This window comes from Falco biarmicus, chromosome 4 (genome assembly GCF_023638135.1).
Source record: "Falco biarmicus isolate bFalBia1 chromosome 4, bFalBia1.pri, whole genome shotgun sequence".
NCBI classification, from domain to species: Eukaryota; Metazoa; Chordata; class Aves; order Falconiformes; family Falconidae; genus Falco; species Falco biarmicus.
This window is the reverse complement of record NC_079291.1, coordinates 74,567,736-74,593,171: the sequence shown is the minus strand read 5'-3', so window position 1 is coordinate 74,593,171 and position 25,436 is coordinate 74,567,736. Positions and strand designations below refer to the sequence as shown.

The 25,436-nt window shown below is 55.3% G+C and overlaps 2 protein-coding genes across 2 annotated transcripts in view; one reads left to right on the top strand and one right to left on the bottom strand.

Moving 5' to 3' along the window:
* Positions 1 to 5,390: 5,390 nt before the first annotated feature.
* Positions 5,391 to 17,251, bottom strand: DNAJA3 (DnaJ heat shock protein family (Hsp40) member A3). The gene is made up of 11 exons (XM_056337091.1): positions 17,047 to 17,251; positions 16,772 to 16,893; positions 16,311 to 16,394; positions 15,342 to 15,548; positions 14,073 to 14,225; positions 12,898 to 13,045; positions 12,006 to 12,070; positions 10,986 to 11,114; positions 10,413 to 10,528; positions 9,560 to 9,657; positions 5,391 to 6,488 (listed from the first exon to the last, which is right to left on the bottom strand). The coding sequence occupies exons 1-11, from the start codon at positions 17,225 to 17,227 to the stop codon at positions 6,466 to 6,468; spliced, it is 1,326 nt and encodes a 441-aa protein (XP_056193066.1). The 5' UTR covers positions 17,228 to 17,251; the 3' UTR covers positions 5,391 to 6,465.
* Positions 17,252 to 18,417: 1,166 nt separating this feature from the next.
* Positions 18,418 to 25,436, top strand: part of CORO7 (coronin 7) — a 38,804-nt gene continuing 31,785 nt past the window's right edge. Inside the window, exons 1-5 of the mRNA XM_056335956.1 lie at positions 18,418 to 18,551; positions 22,123 to 22,219; positions 22,518 to 22,592; positions 24,361 to 24,431; positions 24,811 to 24,994. Coding sequence (XP_056191931.1) covers positions 18,492 to 18,551; positions 22,123 to 22,219; positions 22,518 to 22,592; positions 24,361 to 24,431; positions 24,811 to 24,994 — 487 coding nt within the window. The 5' untranslated portion in view covers positions 18,418 to 18,491. The remainder of the gene's footprint in view (positions 18,552 to 22,122; positions 22,220 to 22,517; positions 22,593 to 24,360; positions 24,432 to 24,810; positions 24,995 to 25,436) is intronic.

The following is a 25,436-nucleotide window of genomic DNA, read 5'->3' as shown; positions in this document are numbered from 1 at the left end:
ATCTTCCTTCCTGTCAGCGCAGGGCTGCCGCCTATGCAAATCGATGAAAGTTATCTGCTAAGGAACAGCAGCATACAGTAACTACCACAGCTGAACAGTGACAGTGGGGTCTGTCCTGCTGGGATGCTCAATGCACAGCCATTTCCCCAGCCACAGCTGCTTTCTCCTAGAAGAGCCACAAAACCAGACTTAACAACATCCAAATTGCAATGAATTCCCTCGAAGTAAAACCAGGAGCTCGCCCAGGTCTGGCAGAGCTGAGAGTTTTTGCTACGTAACCCCCTCGCTAGCCAGGAACACTGAGGAGATCCCAGGAGAGGCCGGTGTCACAGCAGCTCTGCCCTTTGCTGCGCCATACACAGAACCATTTCCACAAGTACATTCAAGTTGTCTCTTGAAAGAGCAGAATAAGAGTAGGAACGAACTCCCCTTCCTCCAAAGCCATTTTTCTGCCAGTGATGAATGCTTTCTTGAATTATGGGGTTTATCTATGAAGGGGTAGATCGCTTCACACCAAGGAGTGCTGCATCCACACCTGAGGAGTCAGAGCCACCGCAGCAGTGGGACCGGCGGATCTTTCCTCCCCAGCTCTGCTCACTCAAGTGGGGCTGATCATTATTTTGCATTTTTGTTCTGCAAAAACGTTCATTTGTAAATCGTGTAACTGGTTTTGTTGGCTTTTAGGCAAATGCTATTAATTCTGCAATATTGAGCAGAGAAGTTCCCTGAAGGCAGGTGGGCAGGGTGACCCAGCATCATTGAGACCCAAGGCAAATAACTCCACTTTCTGTGAGTTCTGGGGCAGAGCAGCAGTGCCCAGAGAAGGGGAAGTGGATCTCACCAAAATCATGGGATAATCACAAGCCACGGTGGAGCTTGCTGCCTGCTTTATGCCCAGTGGCTTGTATTTTGGCCCCAAAGTTCCTGCTGCTGGAATGGTCAAGAGTAAGCAGAAGTCAATGAGGAAAACAGATGAAAATAGCATGTCCTGTTAGGAGACCTGCCCTGGCAGGGTCTGTTCTAGCAGGCAGCTCCAATTAAGCTGCATCTAAATTTGTAATCATACATCTTTCTCTTCATCAAGTCTAGCTGAGAGGTCACCCATGACTGATGGTAGAGATGATGGTGGATGATGGAGCTCTCATGGTGCAGAGCTGGTGGAGGTCAGGGTGGGCTCGTGGCCAGACTGGCTGCACATGGTGAACCCTGTTTGGGGAGGAGAGATGGGGGCAAGCAGGAGTTTGGATCTTCAGCCACTCCTCTGGGCTGTGTCCCAGGGATTGCTCCGGGCACAAGCCTTGCTCCCCACCTGTCCTAGGGCTGCACCTGCTAAGGGCTTAGGTAAGACCCTTCCTCTGGCAAGTGTTAGGTCTGTTGGAAATTTCCTACCCTGTCAGGAGGCTGGTTTCAAAAGGAGATGGCATCTGGGAAGTCCCATCAGCTGTCACCTTCCCGAAAAGCTGTAGCTAAAGGTCCCTCACACCAAAAATGACTGTGCAGAAGCCCCAGTCGGGGGTGTACCTCCTGCTTTCACGATTATTCATTTATGGTAATTAATGCATCTGAATTATTTCTTTGCCATGGTATATAGCACATTCCTCAGGTTCTGTGCCGTTTACTTGATTCAAACCCAGATTCCCCAGCGTATTCACGAAGTTCAGCCTATGGAGATGCCAGCAGGCCGAGTGACCACAGCGGCTGCCAGGGGTCTCCAGCCCCCCCCCCCCCCCCGAAGCACTGAGGTGATGCAGAACCCGCCAGGGTGGTGGGAAAGGCCGCAGAGCCCCCCCGGTGAGCCCCCCGAGCAAAGGGGACTCGGGGCCCGTTCCCCGAGCTCAGCCCCACGCAGAAGTCATTTGCCTGTTGACGACAGACCGTCCAGTCTCCTGAGCGGGCAGGGGCCGCCGCCGGGCCGGCCGGTGGGCAGCGGGTTACCGGAGGGCTCGCAGCCCCCTGCCTCTGCAGCGGGGGGCTCTGCCAGCCCGGCAGGCGGCGGGGCCGCAGGGTGGAAGGGGCACAGCCCCCAAGGACCCCCCGCGGGTACGCAGCGGCTCTCGGCGGGCAGCGCCTGCGAACGGAGCGGGTGGCCGGGGCCCGGGACACGCCGCCACGGCCGGCCCGCAGCGGAGTACGGACCAGCGAGGCCGCCCCGCCGGACACGGCCGAGCGGAGCCGGGTCGGGGTGAGCAGAAGCGGACGGAGCCGAACCGAACCGAGTCGATTCGAACGCGATCGGGTCCAGCCGAACCGAACCGAACCGAGTCGATTCGAACGCGATCGGGTCCAGCCGAACCGAGTCGATTCGAACGCGATCGGGTCCAGCCGAACCGAGCCGAACCGAACGGAGCCGGAGCCGAGTCGACCACAGCCGGGTCCAGCCGAACCGGACCGAACCGAACGCAGCCGGGCTGAGGAGACCCGCGACGACGCCCGCCCGTGTGAGAGGCCGCGGCTCCGCGCCGCCCCGGCTGCCCGCCGAGCCCGGTGGTGGAGCCCGGCAGCCGCCCCGTGCCCTCCCCGCCGGGGGAGGCCCGCCCGCGCCGCCTCACGGCTGGAGGAAACCCATCGTGGCGCTCGGAGCAACCGGTGGACGCTCGGGGAAGGCCCGGGGGGGCCGCCGCACCTCCGAGAGCCCCGGGGCGCTGGGCCGTGCCGCCGTGCCCAGCCCTGCGGCCCGGGGGAGAGGTGCTTCGGCTCCCCCAGCACAAGGCGGAGGCATCGGTAGCTGCCAGAACGCCCGAGCTCTGGGGGCCTGTGGAGGTTCAGGGGGTCTGGAAAGCGCCCACCGGGCTGGAGCGGCGGCACAGGGAGCAGGCAGTGGTATGGAGGGACTTGGTCCTGGTGTCCCAGGGGTCGAGCAGCCCCATCTCACAGTCCCAGCTCTCTCTATGAGCAGAGCCCTATGGGAAGCTGAGGCTCTGAACAGGTCTGCACTTACAGGGGCAACGCGGCCTGGGGTTTGCTAGGAGATCAAAACTTCAAGGTCCACATGGTGATGCGGAGCCCCACGAAGGAGGCTGAGGAGCTGAAGCAGAGGGGAGCTGAGGTCATGAAGGCAGAACAGGACTATAAGCCATCATCGCTGGAGCTGGCCTTGGCAGCTGCTTAGGAAGCCTTTGTTGTAACCAAATTCTGGGAGCACTGCAGCAAAGAGAAGGAAATCATGCAGGTACTGCTGATTGCTTTAACTGAGACCATATGTGGAATGGCCTGGGAGGGGCAGATCAAGGAACAGCTGTGTGGCATCGGGAGCTGGCAGGGCACGGTTCAACTCTTAGTGCAGCCTTGCCAGCCCTGATGGTTTAAGTGGCTAGTCCAGAACAGTCCCGCGGCCTCACAACAAACCAGGTCCCTGTTGTAGCTAGTAGGGCTGGGCACTTACAGGTCTCTGTTGCGTGCCTCTCCCTTCAGCACATCTTCCCCGAGGGCCTTGCAGTCACTGTTACAGTGCTCCTGGCTTCTCCTTGTCCCATGACTATTTTTTTTGTTTGTGCTCCTAGGGACAAATAAGAAGCTCTTTTCTTCCCAGGGCCCCAGCGCAGTGCAGAAGCAGAGTGGTGCACCCTTTGATTCAGGCAGGGAAGGCACATGCTGGGGTGCCAGGTGGCAGCCTGGGATGCTCAGGTTCTCCTGAACCCCTCAGGCACAGCTTGTGCCCCAGTGCAGGGAAGGGCTCCCTCCTGGCTGCTCCAGGCCTCTGCCCCCAGGGAGAGCAGGTTGCGTGCCTTGGCCCACCCCAGGCCGGCTGCATGCCGGAGCTGGGTGCTGTTCCCTGCCAGGCAGGGCTGCAGGGTGCTCAGTGGCACTGCCCTGACACTGATCGCGTAGCTTCAGGGGGCAGCTGGCTTGGGACAGATCCAGAACAAGCTCCCCAGCATCTGTAAGGCATGATTTTCCCACCACCACCTTGACCCTTTTTCATGCTACGCCTGGAGGAAAGGTGACTGGGGGGGGAACTCCTGGGTCAGGACTTCATCCTGCCTTCCACCGGCACACTCTGGTGAAGGCTTTCCTCTGCCTTGACCTCGTGATGGAGGGCTGCTGCTTCCTTTACACAACCCCAACCAGAGTGACTTGCAGCAGAGCCCTCCTTGCCAGTGGAAATAACGTGGCGGGCTGCTCTAGTGCAGCTCTCTTCAGCTTCCCTAACACGGTCTAAGGGAAAGCCCCAGCAGCCTCTGCCCTGTGACACCACCACTGTTTTTCCCCAATTCTTTTTGCAGATCAACCAGGGGAGTATGAGAAACATAGCTCCACTGGGGCCAAGGAAACAGCCGCTACGTCATTTCTACACCCTGAAACCAGACTGTAGTGTGGACCTGACCATGAAACTCAGCCCCAAGGCCTGCACCTTCCCTCAGTGAGTGGCAGACAATAAAGCCGCCTTCAGCCCTGCCTCCTCTTCCACCTGAGCCTCTGCAGGAGGTAGCAGGATCTGGCCAAGGTGAGCTGCGCTGAGCCACGCTGCCTTTCCGCTAGCGCCCTGGTGAAGGGCTGACCCTGCCAGAGCTGGGAAGAGCTTTAGTCCACACACGTGCTCCAGGGCTCTCCCCCAGCTTGGTTGAGACTATTTAGACCAGTGCAACTAGAATGAGAGGAAAGGCTGTACCGTTGCAGGCAGACAGGTGGGAGCAGCTCTACCTTTGCATGCTGCCTTCAGGGAGGTGCGTAGGTTTTTTTCACAGGTGTGAAACACTGGTGGCAGTGGCTCTTTTTCCCAGATCACCCTCATTCCTAGGCAGCTCTGCGTGTACAGCACCACTACTGTAGGCTGAACGCATCGTACCTCCAGCCCCTGAGCGGCACCACCTACTCTGCAACCACTGCAGGCCCCCCACAGCAGGCCCACAACCAGCACAGCTGCAGGCTCCTAAGCAGACAGAGAACACTGGGGTTTCGCTGTGGACCAGGTTCAGGTGAGGCAGCCACAGAGCAGCACACCTGGAGAGACTGAGCACGTGTTGGCACCACCCCAGCAAAAGGGGAGTGTGCAGTGACTTCCCACACTGCATAACACGAACGCTGAGCTCAGTTCCTCAAGTCAGACACCTCTCAGCCATGGCCTGGCCTCTGGGCTCCTAGAGCTCATTTCAGTCACTGCCCCCACAAGCAGAGTAAAACCTGTGCAAGACTGTTATCCTTAGGATTTAAGCGTCGCTTAAACAGCTCCTTCCCCCACACCACTGTATGCTTAAGGTACTGCTCAGATAAGAGCTCTGGGATTTGGCAGTCTGCCTGTGCTTGAAGTCAGTTGCAGCACTGGAGAGATGCTCAAGAGATCTCACCACATCTGCTCCTTGCCCAAGAGAAGACCTTCATTCCTGTTACTGGGGGAGGGAAAGCGGATGACAGGCAAGGTTGGAAGAGTAGACAAGGCAGTGAGGCACAGCACATGTTAAATATCTTTATGAAGTCAATCTTATTTACATGGATACAGAATCACTTTACAGAAAGTTTAATCAGGAGGCAACACGTGCTTTATTTCAGCAAATTAAGGGCAAGACTATGACATGTCCTTGTTTAACTGGTCGATTAGTATGTGGGCTGATGGTACCTGCATGGTATAACTAACAGTGGGCTACAGAACCATGAAAATACTCACTGCAAGAGCTTAACTCCACCTGGAAGGAGTGATCCACTTCACTTGCATTCTCACACACATAGGAACGACGACTCTTTGACCAATCATTTATGCTACAGGTGTTGTGCTAATGTAATAAAAGACTTGTCCCAAACTGGCAAAGGGCTTGGTGATAGAATTGTACCCATTCAGAAGCAACAGCATTTGTGTTGTAACTTTAGTTATAGGTGGCAGGGTGGAGCAACCTGAGGCAAAGTGCAGATTCCATCACTGCTCTTTGTGCAGGGAATCAGCAGGACTAAGAAACCCACAGCTGCTGAGGGAGCTGGGGTAGCTGGGCTCTGAGGAGTCCCAGCCACAGGGAGCCTTCCCACAGAGATGTATGGGACAGCTAGGAGGGCTGTCATGAGACAGCGTTAAAACTCACTAAGCCACCAAGTCTCCTGGGAGAAGATAAGCGGTGATAAGTTCACCAAGCACATCTAGCATTCAGAAGGGCACCTGAGGTGAGCAGCAGCCATCTTGGACTCTGTACAGCATACTGCTCCACTCTGTGCTGGAAGGATTATTTTTTTATTTCACATTTTCACTGTTTTGGATTCTAAATAGTATTTCAACTTTAATTTTTACCAAATAAGCTTCCAGCAGCAGTAGGGGATGTGAAGCAACCTCACGAGCGCGCTGCATTTCTGCATTTTCCTTCATTACCAGTCCCTAGGATGGTGGGTGGGTTTTGTATCGTGATGATCATTGGTGCCTCGGTGGTTTGTAGCCTCTCCAGCTGGGATTCTCACTGTGCTGCCGACTGATGTCCTTCGCTCTCCAGAGCCCACTGCCCGAAAGATTCATCCCCAACTGCAAAGATGATCTGCTGCTGCTGGCTCTTAGTTTCCAGTAGAACGCTTCCCTGCAGTTGAAGCAAGAGAAAAGTTTAGTGCTTTCCGACTGAATTGGCCTCAGTGCGCAGCAGGCCCCGCTCCCTACTCTGCAAGCGCACCTCCCCTCCTGACCTGCTGTCACACTTTGTCAGCCATGCAGAACAGATGAGCTCAAAGCCTGTGGTGACAGGCAGCTGAGCTCCTGGAATCCAAGACAGCAGTGCCTGCCACAGACGATGTCAAGTCTGCAGCGCTCCCTCTGCAACACCAACTAAATGGCACCCTGAGTTCTAACACTGTACTCTTTGTGTGGCGAGGGCTTTGCTCTGCTTCATGACAACGACTGATTCCTTCTCAGTACTGGAAGCCCATGGGAGGGCTGAGTCCAGCCTGAGCGTACCGGCACCGGAGGCTCTGCAGGCGCACCTGCGCCTCCCGGCAAGCCCGGGCTTTGCAGTGGCAGCTCAACTACTCAGTCCCAGCTTTACCAGCTAACGGGAACACCCTCGATGCTTTGAATCAGGTACAGCTACTGAGGGGACAGGGAAGCAGAGCTGCAGGGGAGGCCAGCAACCTGCCTGAAGACGTACCCAGCATTTTTGCTGAATTGAATTGTTGCTACAGCAAAAAGCAGTCTCTGGCTTTTTGCTCCAGGTCACAGGGGACAGCTAGGGCTTTTCACACCAGTGGCTGGAAGGCCTGAGGCTAAGTGAGAAGCAATGCTGTGCTTTTGCTGCTTCTACCTCCCAAGAAGTGCAAGTTCTGCTTAGTGTGGGGGAAAGAGGACAATAAAACACAAGAGGCCTCCTACCTCAGGTGGGGTGTCAGGAACTAAACATTTTCTTAAGTTTGGAAAGGAATCCCTCCTTGTTCTCCTCAGCCTCAGGCCTATCCCCGCCTGCGTCAGCACTAGCCGTGGCCCTGCCACCTGGACACAAACAGCAAAGGGCTGCAGTCAGACACATCTCCCACCAGTAGCCAGCACCATTAACAAAGCGAGAGAATTATTTTGGATAGGGAAGGGTCAAGTCAAGGCAGCTGGTTTTGCCTGCATCCTCACATACAGGGCTGTACCTGGCTGCAGGCCACGGTACTGGACCGCTTGCAGTGAAAGCACTGGAAAGCCCAGACCCCAGAAGTGGAAAAGATGACTGTGAGCCCAGGTAACACCATTCCCTTCCCCTCTCCCCAGCCCTCCAACTGGTGAGGGCATTCTCATGCTACATAATCAAGTCAGGGACCCCACAGGCTTTGGTAACAAGCACTTGGAATTGAGAGTCTGCCACTAAAAACAAGTTGTTAACTTGACCACAGCCAGCCATGACTTTACAGGAAAAGAAAGCTGTACTGGTGGTCCCTGGAACAATTTCTCTTCCTGTTTCATGGTCATGTCATGACCCTTTAGAGCAAAGCCATGCAAAACCGTATCAGGAGCCTGCTTCATGTAATTTCAAGCAATGCTCAGACAAGCAGTATCAAGGAGAAAATGAACCAGGGCTAGAATGGAAAAGACTACAGTATTGCAGAACAACTGTCCAGATAAGGAATCTTACTGGCAGCAACGAGCATAATTTTCCTGTATAAACATGTCCTGAGAAGTTGTTGTCCATCCAGAAGTGGCTACAGCAAGGACAAAGGAGACCTCTGCTAACCTACTTTTTCCACAGTAAAACCATCAGTAAGACGACCCCCAAATCCTCCTTGAGCTTTCTATGGGCACAGAGAACACAAAGTCCAGTCCTCCCCATCCTCCCACAGCTGACCGCCAAGCTCAGACTGATGCAATGCTATGAAATACTGAGGCCTGTGGCAGAATTCAGCTTCCAAGAGCAAGAACACACTTTCAGCAACAGCCTGTCCCTATATTGCAAACTACTGGGATTTTTAATCCACCTTGCTGTTTAACTGTGGTACAAACTGGCAGGTTTGCTTTTTAAAAAATGAATTTGGAGAGCTTTTTTTAATCTTCGGCACATAAATTCCATTAAAAAGCTAGAATGAAAGTTTTCTGTTTAGAGATCTCTCCCAAGGCTGACCTTTAATGCTTACCCTCAGCATAAAGACATAACTTGTGTGTTATGAAAGCACTATAAAACACAACATTGGTAAGTATTTGGCAGCTGCTGCCTTCCAATATCCTGAACTTCAGCCTATATTCCTCAGATTTTGGCATGTGTAGTAAAGACGACCCAAGTTCCTGGGATCATTTAGCAGCTTTGAAAGGCTCCAACCTTTGCCTAGCCATACACAGTCATAAATGCCCTTTCTGGTTTCAAACATAAAAAGAAATCCAACTGGCTTGAAACAGCTCACTGTTCCAATATAAGCAAAGAAAAAATTATTTTCCAGTAACAAAAGACAAAGTCCTTGCCTTACTATTTTACCATACGTTTTACCTTTAGCTGCTGCCAGGTACCTCACCCCCTGAAACTTACAACACAGAATTGCTGAATCAAAAATTTTAACCTGAAGCTGAAAGAGGAGCTTTACAAAGCTCACAGCTGACTTCGCTCCCTCCATCACGCTGGATGCTGTGTGCTGACTGGAGCCAACACTCAGCACCAATCAACATTCCTGTCTGAGGTTCCCCAAATGTACAGGGTACGGCTCACAGCAGCCTTGACAGCAGTCCTCCCTCTTCAACTTTCAAGGAGAAAGGTCCCCACTGCGGTCAGAAGCACAACAGATTAGCTCATACAGAAACTTGCCTGAAGCACATTCTCTTTTTCTGCCTCTGCTACTAAGACAAGTTACTTCTGGCACAGGGGCAGAAGCAGGGAGCCGAAGGCATTCACCACCGCAGCGAAACTCACCACAACTTGTCAGGACCCTGGAGTATCAAATACCTCTCTATTCATGCACAGATTTGCCCAGTAAGTATTTAAGTGAAGCCTTCTGCAAAGAGGCTACCTCCTTGCTTTGTGCTACAGCCTATTAACATCGTATGAAAATTATTTCCAAAATAACACGCTTGGCAGGTTGTGCTGACACGCTGTTTCAAGGTGATCCTGGCTCACCTTCCTCCCCAGGAACCCTCAGGAAGCACTCTGCACTCCCACACCAACTCCATGAGGAAGGAGCACTAATTCCCACCGCTCACCTGATGCTGTATTTGTGACCCCGTTCACCGTGCCGTCCACATCTGCCTCGTCCTCAGCATAGCTCATCATTAAGGCTCTCTGGCGATCCGTCAGCCTCCTGCACATCCAAGACAGAGGTGTTGGTTACAGCTGTCTTTAGGGACACTTGTATCTACAGACCTCCTTAACCTTCTCCAGCTGCACACACGAGAGGCAGCTACTGGAAGTACAAGATGAATACACCTGGCATGCACAGAGAGTCCCTGTGGTGCTCTTAAAATGAGCAATCTATAAAGAATAAGCCCTAATGAAAGAGGAGAGATATGACCCACTGCATTTCACCGAAGTGCAGTGAAAAACTGGAATATTTTGAAGTGCTGAGAAGAACTGTGCGGAGCTGTAAGACAACACACATCTGGCAGGGAGCCCTCAGGAAATTAACTCCCTTGTCGAGTGCAGCGATACAAGCTAAAAAGTTTCCTTCACCACAGGAGCCAAGGGTGGCCAAGCAGTCTGAAGAGCAACTGCCAAGTTCAGTTCCTTTGAGCAGGAGGTGTGAGAGCACAGGCGCGCTGTAAGCCAGAAGACTGAAATTATGTAACCAGGATCCAGACAGAATCTCAGATAGCCAGGCAAATACGCAGGTGAAGAAGTACTGATGTATTTCCAGGGTTTGGTATTTTAACAGCTGAATTGCCGAATAATACTATTATTAAAAAAAAAATAAAAAATCTACCTCACATTAGAATTAAAAGCAGAGTAGAATATTGGTGATCTTGATAAAGCAGTACAGAATTTTCACAAAATCTTTCTGAACAACATTTTTTGCAACAAGCTCGAAATTTCACAGAAATTTGTATTAGCTGTACTTACTGAGGAACTTTTATCTTTATGTGAATGTAGTGGTCTCCATAGCCATAACTGTTAACCTTGGGAATGCCTTTCCCACTCATTCGAATTCTCTGGTCTGGCTGAATACCAGGGGGTATCTATGAACACAGAGGTGTCATGTTTAATATTCTAGTTTACCCATTTATATAGCAATTACATTACGTGTCTATGAAAATTAAGTACTTCTCCAGCAAGCTTCAAAGCAGCATGGGAAACATCTGATACATTCGTGCACCTGGACACGTTCAGAAGCTAAGTCAATAATGACAGAAAAACTTTTGAAGGAACGAGTAAAGAAACTTGCACAGTCCATAGACCTTGGATGGGATCTGTCCAGAAGTCCACCTAGCCCTTCCCTTTTCCCTGTCCCTACAGAGTGATAGGAAAGGACACGTGACCAAGCAGAGCACAAACTACCTGACACTCAATCCTGAAGAAGTCCAAAACATGATACTGACAGACTTAGGAGATTTGCACCACCTCTGAAGCAAAGGATAAGTCTCTGCTGTCCCACATCGATTCATGCCCAAGCTTTTCCACATTAACGGTACTTACTGTGATATTGATTGTCTCATACAAGCCTTGACACCTGGCCGTGCCTCCCAGAACAGCCTGTGCTATTGAAATAAGGAGGTCCGAATGGATATCTGCTCCGTTTCTTCTGAACACAGAACTTTTCTGAACCTAAAAGGAGGCAGGCCCAAAAATGAGCACACCACCACAAAGTCCTCATGGTAAACTGCTTTGAAGATTCTCAAAAGAAAACATACCAGAATGCTGTAGTCAGACCCTTTACCACCCACCAACTGCAGGGCTAAGAAGTGTAAGTCAATGTTCAGTCTTCTAGAAAAACACTGACCTTGACATAATCATAATTAGCCAGAGGCTTAGGAGGATGCCTGCTTCCTATCTCGGCAACTCCCTCCCCTAATCCTGTTGTTAATTTATCAGTGTCAGCATGATTCTGTGGAAACAGAGAAGACACTGCCTTGTCCTGTACCCTGAACAGGTGAAAGCCAGAAGAGAAGAGGGAAGCAAGCACCTCTGCAGCAGCCTCACAAGCTGGAAGAGAATTAAATCCTCCTGCACCAGTAAAAAGGCACTGAAAAAAAACCTTTTCCTTGACAGAGATGCCTACGACCGGATGCCTATAGGAGAAGAGGCCCTCAGCTAAAAAAGTGTAAACCAGCACTTAAGATATATCCGCAAAAGGACACTGGACCGGCCAGCCTCTCACAGGCATTCCTGCAGCCCTCCCACCTGTGCAAGCAGACAGCGCCTTCACATTTCCAAGTCAAACACTCAAGGCATCAAGAACCCGCTCTGCATTTTGATGCACACTACCCTAAGGGCCTTGTCCTGGGATTCTTCATGAGCAGACTTAACATTACACCGCTTGTTACAATGCAGATCTCCAGCTATCTCAGAAAGTTCACGTGGATCATGTTACCTCAGCTGTTTCAAAGGATCACTCGCTGTTCCTCCTCCATCCCCCATTCCAGCAGTCACTTCCCAGGCAGTCACAAAGGGAACAAGCAACCAAATTAAATAACGAAAGCAGTTTATGATACATACCCTGAATGTAATGAAAATTTCTTTCTTCCCCACAGGCATCCGAACTGTCTGCCCATCCTCAACGCCTGCAAGCAAAAGAAGAGGGAAGGTTACCTTGCGTTATAATCCACGTGTTACCTGTATACCTACAGCTCCTGCCATCCTCAAAAGCCGGCCACCACAGCAGCACCCGCACATGCAGGAGCACGAGGCACAAGACCTACCAGCGGGCAGCACAGTAACGCTCTTCGCGGGAGCCCAGGAGCTGCGGCCAAAGGAACAAGGTGTCAGCACATGCTCATACCTCTGAGGTGATCACTATGCCCCGAGCAGGCTTGTTACCTCAGTCCCTACAGAATGCTTTAGGAAATGCATCAGGTTAAGGAACACTGCAGCCTCCACAAGGCTGCAAGAAAATTACGTATTATTCACCCGGGGCGGTCTCCAAGAAGCAAGTCTTCAGCCCCACCAATCATTTTATTCTCTCTGGTGAGGAAGGTCATCAGCACACTTTCCTGAGCAAGCTAAGGCTTTCAAAATTCCCACCCTCTCCCCAGGCTTCACCAAGGACAAATGAAAAGACCCAAGGCAGCAAAACCTTTTGACGATTTCACTCTTCAAAACCTGCCTAGAAGGATCCATGCAAGAACCAAAACCTCAGCTCAGGAAGGGCAAAGCAAACATTTGTATCTGTGGCCAGAAAGTTCCTCTCATTACTAGCCCATTCAACTGCCAAGCCATCAACCTGCTTTGCTCTTAAGATCACTTCTCTGCAGCAAGACTTCTTACATTGCTCTCACACTTGTACCTGGCAGGGACCAGCTGTGCTTTGACAGCCAGTCCCTTGCTGTTGGCCAAGTGGAAGCAAATAACTATAGTTATTTAACAAAGAGCAGCCCACAGGTACACTAACCAGCTGGCACAGGAACCATCACTGTCTTCTTTTGTTTGGTTTGCCCCGTTCCTCGACATACTACGCATGGTGTTGTTATGATGGAACCACGACCGCCGCATCGTCGGCATGTAGATCGCATTACAAAAGGGCCGGTATTTATTGTCTCCTAGTGAGGAGAAAACAGATCATACAAATATTTAGTACCAAGATGGTACTTTTCACTTCCACAAAACACTGCCAGTAACTGGCCCAGCACATCCGAGTCCTCCTAACTGCACATGCAACCCGACAGGGACAGTGATACCCTTTAGCAAGGGGTGGAGTAGAAAACTGACTCAGAAATCCAAAGAAGATGCTGCTTTTGAGAAGCTGGATCAGATTCAGTTGCCATTGCCCTCTGATTTCCACTGAAAACCATCACTACTATGAGCAAGTGCCTCACGGCAAGGAGAAAGGAAACCCAATGCTTTCCATCTGTAGGCTTTAGTGTGCAAGAAGGGACAAAGCTTCTTACAGTGCTATTTCACAAGGAACTACAAACATCTGTATTCTGAGGAATCCAAGGACAATTCACTTGCATGAATTACTGCCAGTGTCCAGGAAAACGTTATGGAGACTAAGCTATGGGCTGAACTGTGAAAGCCACCTGCCAGATTGAAGCACACGAGGAAGGAGTGGGAAGAGCTTGCAGCCTCCTCTGATCGACTACACAATGTTCTGGTCACAGACTGACTGCCAGTACCCAGTTTGATGCGTGCAAGTTGAAAGCCTGAACGTTGATCATTACTTACTGTAAGTAAAATGCATCTTCTTGTTTCATGATTACCCTTGGCTATTCTCACCTTCCTCCTCCCTCCACTCCTCAATTTAAAGTATGCCACTTAATGCCCAAGTAATTTCAGAACTGTTACATTATATAAATACAGTTAAGTAATTTCAGAACTGTTACATTATATAAATATGGTTTACTGGATTACCACACCAGATGATCTGGCCCTGAAGGCTAGTGCTTTTAGCTGGGCAGAGCTCTTTAGTACAAAGAAAATCTTCCTAGCCTATTAACATCCAGTCCACATTAACTTTGCTTCACTCAAGATAAGCTGATAACTGCAGTGAGAATTTTTCACTGCAGGAGGGACTGATTTGCCCCTACAAGGAGAAGCACAGCAAAACTCATCTTAAAAAGTGCTTACCATGCCAGTGCCACTGCAGTAGTGACAGCGCTGCACTTTGGTACCGGGTTCGTGTCCTTTACCATTGCATCGCTCACAGGCGTCGTTGATGTTCACCACAATCTCCTTGTTAACACCTTTCGCAGCTTGAGTGAATGTCAGTTCCATGATATACTGTACAGGAAACACGGACATCGATCTACAACTGATGTGCAACGGGGTCTTAAGCAGACCGAAATTGTTTTAGGTCTAATATTAAACAATGCTTAAATACATCCAGGTAATAGAGAGGGAGAAGAAATGGATGGATGCAAAACTCATTCAGAAGGGTTTGCCTCATTTGAGGAAGCAATTTCTGTCTCATATAAATACATCTCATATAAATAAAAAGGGGTACGAAAGGATCGCAGGCATTACAGGAACAATGATTACAGTCTGATAAGCAGTTGTGTAGCAGAAATAAGATTTAAAAATAGAAAAGAAGGAAGTAAAAAATACAATTCAAACATTTTTCTGCTCTGAGGAAAACCCTTAATATTTCTAAAGGTTTGGTTTAATGGGAATGCAGCAACAGGTGAGGCTGAAGGTTTTCAGCCCCAAAGACACTATCTGCTCTTACTCAATATTTACCAAGGGAAGTCATCAACAAAGATGACTGCACAAAATACAAAATTCTGCTTATAATAAAAAGGTAATTTTTAGTAAAGCCAGAAGTACCAGATACCAAGCATTTCTGAAGGCAGCACATGAGCCAACACCATCAACACTTAAAAGAGCATTTAGCTGCAGTACAAAAGACAAGACACAGGTTTTGTTTTATTATGGGCTCCACTGCAAAGTTAAGCCCATTAAGTTGCAAAATTAAGCCAATTAAGCAGTCAAACCTAACGCTGGAAGGCTTGTTTTACAGTTAAAAAGTTATTCTGTGGTTTTCAGCATTATAGATCAAAGCATACATATGTAAATCAACATACGTCCCAGAAGATGCCTCTACAATGATGGAATTGTTTAGCAGCACCAACTGGTGTCAGTAAACACCAGATGAAGTAGCTGAAGTCCAGAAAACATTCTGTCTGGAGCTGTGGAGAAGGTATCTACACAGGTTATCAAAAATATGTGACTCTCCCACCCATATAATGGGACACTCACATGCTGACACTCCCAGAAGGAAGTTCTGCGCTTAAGCTCGCTCCCAGAGAGATCTGGGCCAGACTAGAGTCCCTCTCCAGGTTTTGAGTTTTCCATTTCTCATTTTCATTTCATTACTCAAAAAATAAATGCACTTCATACCTCCTGTGGCTGGTCAAAGACATTCTGAAAATCACCAAAAGGGGATCCCGAAAACTCTCCGAAGATTTTTCTGAAAAGCTCCTCTGGATCAATCGATGGACCACTACTCCAGTACTGCCTCCCAGCGCCAGCACCTGCTGCGCCAGCATCAAAACTAGCTGTGCCATACGCATCGTATTGTTTCCGCTTCACTTCATCACTTAATACCTTTGAGACAAAAGAACAATGTCGTCAGGACACTGTACAGATCCCAAGCAACAGGGCCGCCCGCATCTGCAAAGCAGCGTCTCTCAGGAGACTTCAGGTCTACTGGCGTTGCCGCCACAAGCCCATGTTCCCAAACCTTCTTGTCATCAGGAGGGCTACCCCAGCTCTCAGCAGCATATGAATTATTGAGAAGCTGCTTCTTCCCTGGTATCTCTCAGCTCATCATCAGGAAAACGACAAGATCTTACTGATTTATAATGAGCAAGAATGCCTTACACTATATAGTTGATCATTAATATACCGGGAGAAAGCTGGTGGTAAGGGTGCTGGGGTAATGTGAAAAGCCATGAAAGCAAAAACCAGCACAAGATTTCTGAACAATCTGAAGAATGGGAAGAAATGGGGCTGGGGGAGCACAGTGCGAGATACCTGTCTCCAGCAGCTAGTACCTGCTGACAGGTTTTTCTGTTTGTTATTTAAGCTAACCAATAATTCCACAGCAGCAACCACTGCATCCATGCCAGTCACTCAGTGCTAAGAAAGAGCACAAACTGGAAGAGCCCAAAACATACACAGGTAAATCAGCCACTTGGGCTAAGTAATTTGCTGGAGACACCATTAGGACAAAGGCACTCAAGCCTGAAGTGCAAGACATCAAAAAAGAGCCATGGTTTTAGAGGAAACACAGAGAAAATGCTTCCCCCCCACCATCTACCCTCTGACCTTTCCTCGTTTTCATCACAGCAAAATCGCACACATTACCTCATAGGCTTCTGCCAGCTGAGAGAACTTCTCTTTAGCTTTAGGGTCATCCTTATTTGTATCAGGGTGATATTTCTTTGCCAACTAAACAACAAAAAGGAATGAGAGACGGGTAGAAGTACTTTATATCTCACACGCCAGGAAAAACACACTAGGCAGAGCTTGGTATTCACTATCTGTATTTAAGGGAACTAAAGCCTTCATTTCCCGCTGTCGACCCAATATAAAGAACTACAGAAGCTGCTCCCGAACCCCTCAGCAACCCCAGGGCCTTCTGGAGGGAGACCCGAGTCACGGCACCCCGGCCCGCGCCGCTGACCAGCCCCCCGGCCCCGGCCCGCAGCGGGCCCAGACACCGCGGCCTTAGGGGCGGGAGGGCTCCATGCCCCCCGGGGGAGGCCCCGGCCCCCCCGGCGGCCGCCCCCCCCCCGCGGGGCCCCCCGGCCGGCGGCAGCACGTGCCTGGTAGTAGGCCTTCTTGATCTCCTTCTGGGTGGCGGAGCGCGGCACCCCCAGCACCTGGTAATAGTCCTCCTTGGCGCGGGCCGCCGCGCTGCTGTGGAAGGCGGCGGCGTGCTTCGTCCCTGCGGGGGAGGAGGGCAAAGGGGCCGGGTGAGGGCCGGGCCTGCGCCGCGGAAGGCAGGCGGCGGGACAAGGCCGGGGGAATGGGCCCGGTCCCGCCGCGACGGTCCCGCCGCCCGCCGCCCCGGCCCCGCTGAGGCCCCGGCCCCGCTCACCCGCGGCGCACAGCCCGGCGCGCAGCGGCAGGAGGCGGAGGACGGCGGCGGACGGCGGCGGGCCGCTGAGGCGCCGGACGAGCCAGACGAGCGGCAGCCGCCCGTCCCCCGGCGCGCGGCTCCTAGCAGCGGCCACGGCGGCGGCCGCCCCGAGCCAGCGCGACGAGCTCCCGGCCGCCATCTTGGCCCGCGCGCAGCGCTGCGCCTGCGCCGCCGGCGGGGGAGGAGGGGCCGCGCCTGCGCGAGAGCCCCGCGCCGGGACAGGGCCCGTCGCTGCGCATGCGCGGGGCCGCCGTGTCACCCCGCGCCCGCAGCCCGCCCCGGCCCCGCTGCCAGCGGGGACGCCCCCCCGAGGCCCGGTACTGAGAGAGCCCCCGTGAGGGCCTCGGGGCGGCGGTGCGGGGCAGGAGGCGGCTCCAGCTCCCTCTGGGGGAGGCCCGGGGAAGGGGCTGCGGGCGGGACCCCCTCAGGATGAGCTCGTCCCCAGCCAGGCCCCGCGCCCCGCTGCGACACCCGCCTCCGGGGGGCTGGGGCGGCCGGGCCTCCCGCAGCGGGGCTGGCTCAGCGCTCAGGGCCTGTGCTGCCGTCCCAGCGCCTGGGCGGGTGGAACGCGGGCAGAGCTGGAGCGAAGGCCCGGCAGGGCTGCGCCGGCACGGCGCTGCTCTCCTCAGGCTCGCTGCTGCCCAGCCCGCTGCTGGCCTGCCTTCGTTACCGGCGCTGCCGCCATGAAACACCCGTTAGCAGGGGTGTTCGGCCCTGGGGTGCGTGGGGGGACATGGCGGCAGGGCCGAGCGGCGGAGAGGATGTGTCGGGTCCTGCCTGCTCCTGCTGTGCACACACACGGGTGTTGCAGCCCGGCTGGAGGGAAGGAGACCTGGGCTCTGCCGGGGGTGGGTGATGCCCCGGTGGGCTCGAGGGTGCTGGGATCCAGCTCTCTTGTCCCTGCCCTTCCTTGGCAGCTGTCTGCACACAAAGCTTGCTCTTCACCAGCAGCTGCAAGGCCGGGCAGGGGACAAGGGACCAGAAACCTCCATGCTTTCTGCCCGGAGCCCGAGGGAACAGCTGCCCCTGTCTCCAGCAGGGAATTCGGCGACAGGCAGGGGTGGCGGCCCCGGGTGCCCGAGGGCAGGCAGCCGCGAGCTGGTGACCCCGAATCCCTGCGGCAGAAAGGCAATGTGGCTGCACGCCGCGGGACCCCCAGGAGCCGAGCGGCTCCGGCGCCGGGGTCGGCCCTGAGGGCAGGAGGAGGGTCCCGAGGAGCCGGGGCTGGGGTCTGTGCCCCGCTCGCCGTGCCCGCGCTGGGGGCAGCCGGGGGCACAGGCCACGCGTGGGGGGAGGGGCCGAGGGTGTGCCCAGCGCGGAGGGGCGGGGCCGAGCGCCGGGGGCGGGGCCGGGCCGGGCGCGGCTGGGCTCGGCTCGGTGCGGCTCGGTGCGGCCGGAGCACCATGAACCGCTTCAAGGCGTCCAAGTTCCGGCACACTGAGGCCCGGCTGCCCCGCAGGGAGGTGAGCGCCGCGGGATGCTCCCCGCCGTTCGGGACCGGGGGGAGCGCGGGCGCGGCGGGGCCGGGGCTCCCTGTGGGCAGACGGTAGGACCGGCCCCGCAGCGGCGGCGGGGCGGCTCTGGGTCCCGCTGCGGCGGCATCGCCGGTGTGGCGGGGCCGTGCCCGGGTCCCCCGCCCGGTGCCGGGCCGCGGTGCGGCAGCATCGCCCGTGCGGCCCCTCCTTGGCACCCGCCACTTCCCACCGCCGTGTCCGCGGGGGCTTCACTGCCGCAGGGTCCTCTGCTGCCGGGCGCCAGTGGGGAACCCCAGCTCTGTCCTGGGGTGGTGCAGCCCCCCCGGCTGGGAGCTGTGCCGGTGCAGCCGGCTTGGGACACCCGTCCCGTGGCGGCAGGGAGCCAGGCTGCACCGCGTCTGCCGCCAGGCCGTGGCTGGACACAGGCGGTTCGTGCTGCTGCCATTCCAGTTCGGCTTGGTGCTCCCCCTCTGCTCGACCCTCCCCGGGTGGCTTGCCTGTGCCAGCTGGGCAAGCATGCACCCTGAGCGTGAAATGCTGGGCCCCACTCCTGCCACCCTGCTTCCGCAGGCAAAGAGGAAGCATTGGGGCCCTGTGGGACAGTGCTGAGCTCCATCACCCTGCCCACAAGCTGTGGAGCTTGGCACCGCTGGGGCCAAGTGGTCTGGTGGGTCTCACTGGGCAGCACAGAGCCATGTGGTGCCCAGCTCTGGCCTCTGCTCCATGTATGACCAGCCCCAATTGTGCTGAGCATCGTAATCCATTTTGGTGCATGGTGTCAGCAGCAGGTAGCCTTGTCCTGCTTTATCCCAGGCTGCGGAGCTTGGCCGGGGTGCTCCCCCAGATCCCTGTCCGCTGCAGGTTTGGCAGGCCAGGGGCAGAGGTACGGGGTCAGGGCAGGATTGTGCCAGGTGAGCCATGTCAGAAAGTGTTACCAGGGCACGTAGCACTTCTGGGGCTCCCAGACACCTTTCACCCAGCATCTCTGCAGCACTGTGAGCAAGGCTGCTGTGGCTCTGCCACAGTGGAGGCGGATGGTGGGGTTCTACCTGGATGGCTCCCAGCAGGCAGGAGCTGGCACAGCTGGAGCAGAGTCCCTGCCAGGGACAGTCCCCTGTGGGGAAGGGACAGCATGGGCCAGTTGTGTGGCATAGGCTGCTCTGGTTACCAGTCGTGCCGGGGTGACGCGGGGGTATGGGAAGCTTTGGCTTACACCATGTGGCCAGAAGTGGAGGGCCCAGGCTGGATGGGTGCTGCTGCTAAAAATCATTGCATCTTGCTGCTTTTGAAAAGAATTTGGGGGCCCCAGGGCCACCAAAATGTTTGTGGCCCAGCCCTTCGTCATCAGCACTCTACTTCCCTGTAACTTCCCAGCAAAGCTGTCCTTGTGCCAGGCTGGCCTGTCCTGCACTCACGTGCTTCTGCAAACCCAGCAAGCACCTGAAACATCCTCCTGAGCCTCAGCTGTAGGAGGGGACATGGTGGCCCCCGCCGCTGTTCCCAGCCTCTAGCATCTCACCACCCCTCGGCATGCCAGCCTCAGTGCATTTGCAGAGCAGGTGGCAGGTCACTGACATCTCAGCTGGCTGAGCATATGGCTGCAAACCTCAGGGTGCAGATGAGCTGCTGCCAACAGCCAGCCTGGGGAGCGTGCGTGTTTGTGCAGTGTGGGTGCTGAGATGCCTGGCCATCGGAGGGTCCCTGCAGGCAGGGACATTCCCATCACCGCTGCCCTAGTGTCTGTTCCCATGGTGGGGGAGGTCTGCTGGACACCGAAGGGCAGCATGCTCTCACCCCAGTGTGTGGGCAGGCATCTGCTCTGCCTCCATCAGCCCACACCAGGCTCGGCACGTGGGAGGTGGCCTTTCTGAAAGGCATTTCCCATCCAGGCATGAAATGTGTCCCTGGGAAGCAAGACCACATCACCCAGCTTTGCGAGGCAGGAGGTGGGAGATGGACATCTCATCTCCAAACCCATCTCAGGTGTCACAGCGGGAAACTGCTGCTCGTGTCCCCAGCTGAGCAGCCTGTTTGTGGAGGTGAAGGCAGACACTTGACCTGGCCAGATCAGGAAGTGCAGTGTAAGCACCAAGGATCACATCTGAGTTGCTTCTCCCCTTCAGGCTGTGTCTGCAGGGCTGTGCTGGCAGAGGCGCCCTGAAAGCTTGCCGTTTGTTTTAAGGACGTAGCCAGGATGGTACCATATGCTTTACCAGCCTCCCTGGCACGCTGTGTGAAGGATTGCTTCCCCCAGGGCTCCTGGCTGCATGCAGGGATGTTGCAGGGCCAGGATGGACCCGCTCAGCTGTCCCCCTGTAAAATCTCACTGCAGGGGTCCTGCCTGGCACCCCCAGATGCTGAGGGCCAGATGTGGCTGGTGTCTCCCCTCACTGAGAGACCAGTGCGGGGTGATAGGACACAGATTGTGGGGCCCTTCCTCCTGGGTCTTGCTCATGCTCCAGACTTGTTCCCCATCTCCGCTTCAGCCCCCTGCGCACCTGCTGGGTGCAGGGAGAGGAACTTGCGTTCGGCAGGAGAAGGGTTAACAGGTCTGCCACCGAGCAGGCTGCTGTGACAAGGACCAGAGGAAGTTCTGCAGGAACTGCTGCTCTCTGTCAGGCCTCAAAAGGAAACTGTGCAAGGAGAGGAAACCCAGGGCTTGTCCTTTTGGGGCTGCACACACAGCTCGCTTCCCTGCAAAAGGCTCTGCCTTGTGTGTGGGGTATCCAGCGCTGCGGACACCCACTGCAGCTCTTTGCGATGCCCTGTGGCCACTGGTAGGCATATAGGCATGATGGCAGCTGCAAAACACCCGCTGTCACCTTTGCTTCAGGGCTGGACTTGGCCCTGGGTGTGCCAAGTAGCTCCTGATCCTGGTGCCCACTTGAGGTTGGGTGTCTGTGTCACCCAGAGCGGGTCTGGCTGATGCAGGGCATCCCAGTGCCCCACAGGTGCAGTGCTCGTCTGTGGAGTAGTGGTGGGAAACACTGCAAAGTGGGGATTTGGTTTTGGAGCTGTAATGAATTTCCTTCGCTGCACGTCCATGTGGGAAGCATGCTGATGGAGGTGTTTATCTGCCGTGGTCAGCCACAGCCCAACCCTGTGGTGCTTCATAGCCCAAGACCCTCTGTCCTGCCCCAAATTCCCTGACACTGGTTTATCGCAAAGTCCTCTGAGCCCTTCCCACCATGGGAGAGCCCAGGCCTGGGACAGTTTCAGGGAGAGGCAGTGCTGTCTCCCATTGCTGGCAAAGCTGGCCCTGAAGCCTCCCACCCCAGTGAGGGGCTACGCTTTTACCCAGGGACCACGAGCAGCCACATTGCCCAGCCCTCCTAGAGGATGGGGCCCTGCAAATGTGCCTCCAGTACGATCCAGTTGGTGTTGGCAGCCTCCAGGTAGTGCCAGGTCCACCGGCATGGGAGCTCCGTTGGGGCTGAGGGTCTCTGTCAATGCTGTGGCAATGCTTTGTTGTGTCCCCTCCAGCCATGCTCTGGCCACAACATTGGGCCCCTCTAAAACAGATGCATCTCCTGACATGAGTTTTCCTTCTCCATCCCAGGCCTGGATCGGGGGCATCCGAGCAGGCTCTGTTGCATCCTGTGGGAACCATGTGAAGGCCAGCTGTCACTGGATCGTGTTCAATGCCGAGGCAACAGGTGAGGCACAAGGGAAGGGATGCTGGGTGCAGCTGGTGGGGCATGGATTTGCCCCTGTGGTCCCTGTGGGGCTGGGTGGTGTGTCAGCCCCATGGACCCCAGAAGGCACGAGGGTGAGTGGAGGAGGCTCTCCCCAAGTTCTCCTAAAGGTGCTGACAATCTCACACCTCTTAGCTTGCATTGCAAAGCTGGGTACACCCTGCTGCATCCCAGGCTGTGGGGGTTCCTGGGAGCTTCTTCTGGGTGATGGGTAGGCTGGTGGGCAGCTGGTGACCTGCTTCTGTGTCCTCTCCTGCAGGTGTGCTGGGTGTCGTGCCACTGGAGTGCAAAGATGGAGGCAAGAGGACCGTGGCTCAGCTCTGCTGCCACTCAGGTGAGCTGGGTGTCTGTCGGTCCCAGTCTGGCTTGTCCTGTACCTTCACCGTGCTGTGCACCAGGGCACCAAGGAGTCGGGTACCACCTGCCACCTCCACAGCAGGCATTTGGTCCTGCATGGGCTGTGCGGAGGGGCTCAGGTGCTGAGTCCCAGCCTGGCATGTCATGATGGCCTGTCTCCGAGGCAAGGGGCTGAGAAAGCTGCTGGACTCCCCAGGGACCATCACACACAGGCAAGGTGGCCCTGACATGTCTCCCTTGTGTACAAAGCACAAGCCAACTGCAGCCGTGCTGAGCACATGGGGCTCTTGTCAGGCTGGGCTTTTGCTAAGGAGCTGAATTGATCCACAACCCTTCATCTCTCGAGCTGCAGGGAGGTCTGGATGTGTAGCTCTTGCTCACACTCTTCCTCTAGCACCCTCTTCCCATGTTACTCATTGCATGCCCTGAAATTCCCAGTACGTGCAGTGCCAGGCTGCTGGAGGAGCTGGGGATGGCATCAGCACGGGGTGTACCTGGCTTCAGCAACGGGAGGAACAGGCTGGACCGGTGGCTACATGGCCCTGAGCAGCCCTGACGTGGGCAGAATGAGTGCTGCAGCGGAAGAGGCAGCTGGCAGCATTGCCAGTGGCAGAGGAGCATGTGCCGTGGGGGTGGAGGGCTCTGCCTCCTGTCCAGGCATGGGGAGTGAGTGGTGGGGAGCTCAGGGTACCCCTCTCCTGGTGTCAGAGCAGCAGTGCCAGCCTGGGGGCACTGACACCCCATTTCCTAAAAACTGCGCCAGAGTAGCCAGAGAGGAGCCAGTCCCAGCACCGCCTTACCGCGTGTGGTGCCTTGGCATTACTGCAGGGCTGCGTGGCGTGCCCAGGCTGTGCCACCTCCACCCAGCTCTGTCCCTGCCCCAGTGGCACGGGGCTGGGCACGGGGAGCTGCACTGCACTCGCAGGCGGGCCACGAGCTCTGCTGCTCCCAGGAGAGCTCTGGAGGGGTGCACTGGCAGTCAGCACAACATTAATGGCTTCTTAATGAGATTTAGCACGAGCCCTTTGAAGCTGGCTGTGCCAGAGCAACGCCTCCAAAGCGGGGAAAAGATTTTTCTTTCCTCCCGGGGCAAATGCAGCAGAGCAAGCTGCTCGCTTTTCGTGCCTCCTGGGCCCGTCTCTCGGCAGCCTCCTGGAAGCGGAAAAGTACACAGTGACCTACTTTCCTGAGTGTGCCAAATGCATCTGAGGGGCTGCTGCTGACAGTACCAGCCTTTCTCCCACGGGGCCCCACCACTGGAGCCATGAGGAGCGTCCCTGCTGCCGGCACACTGAGCCGGGGCGTTACAAAGGGAGCCTTGTTACCAGCACGGCCCCAGCTGGCTGCGGCGAGCCGGCATCCAGGCTGGCACAGATGCCCTTGTGCTGTTTGTGGTTCTCCCTCTGCCTCCTGGGGATGTCCGACCTGAAATTGGAGCCAAACCTGGGTGGCGGTGGGTTAGACCGGGAGATGCAATTGCACAGTGCTACCCTTCATGGCTCCGGTTGCCCGATGAAGGGGTGAAAGACCCTGACGGACAGACAGCGTGGAGCGGCTCAAGCTCTCGCAGCAAAGCTGAGCTGCTCCAAAGTGCCTTGGTAGGGCTGGATCTGACCCCAGCTGCCCGCGCCTGCCTGTACCTGTGTGTGTATGAAAAGAATCCGAGGCTGGGGAAGAGAAAAGGTAGGCAGACATGCTGTCTGCAGGGGTGAGGTGAGTCTGAACTTCTGCCCTTCTCCTTCCAGATGTGGTGACAGACTTTGACTTCTCACCCTTTGATCAGCTCCTGCTGGCTACGGGCTCTGCTGACGAGACGGTGAGTGCTCGGTGCCGGGGATCCCAAGGGGGCACCCTGTGTGCTCAGCTATGTCTGGGATTCACTGTAGAGCCCGGGGGAGATGGAGCCAGAGTGACGGGAATAAGAGGAGCCTGGGGAGGAGGGTGCCAGCCTTGGGGAGCGGTATGGGATGTCCCCAGGTTGTAGGGGACAAGGTAGATGGTGTTGGCTGGGGATCATCCCTCTCCCACCTGAGATGCCTGGAGCTCTGATTCCACCGAGCAGCAATGAGGGATTGCTGGGTACCTTTAGGGACCAAAGCCTGGAAAAGCAGCAAGCCCAGGTCGAGTGCTGCCGGCACCCAGCCGGGTCCCTCTCACCTGCGCCGAGACTGACCCACCTCTCCTTGGGGCTGCAGGTGAAGGTGTGGCGCCTGCCTGAGAGCAGCCAGGACATGCCTGGTGGTGCGGGGCTGACCCTGGGGCCCGGGGGGGGGCCAGTGGACATGCTGCAGTTCCACCCCACAGCGGACGGCATCCTGGCCAGTGGCGCAGGGAAGCAAGTCACCGTCTGGGACGTTGGGCAGCAGCAGCCGCTGACAGGTAGGCATGGCTGTGCCTGCCAGCTTCTGCCCGCAATGTGTATCTCTGCTGTGCTGGTGCCTGGGCTCAAGCAACGGGCTCAGGTCCGGACCTCGGTGCCACTGTGCAGGCAGCCCAGGTGGCTTTTTGGGCAGGGGGCACTGCAGCCCCTTGTGCACGTGCATGGGCTCCCCTGTGCCCTGACGTAGTGGTGTAAAAGGCTCCTGTACTGCCCAGGGTGTCTGTAGCAGCTTTGCTGGGGATCCCCTGGGGTGGCAGGTCCTTCTCCCTGCATGTCCCAGTGCACAGGTAGATGTGGGTGCTGTGGGCTGTTGCTGACCAGCGTTGCCCAGACCTCAGGTAACGTGATGGGGAGAGGAGGCTGGGCAGCAGCACAGGGGTGTAAGTGCCCTGTGGCTTTCCCAGGGCTCCTGCCCTTTGTATGGAGCTGCCAGCGGTGTGG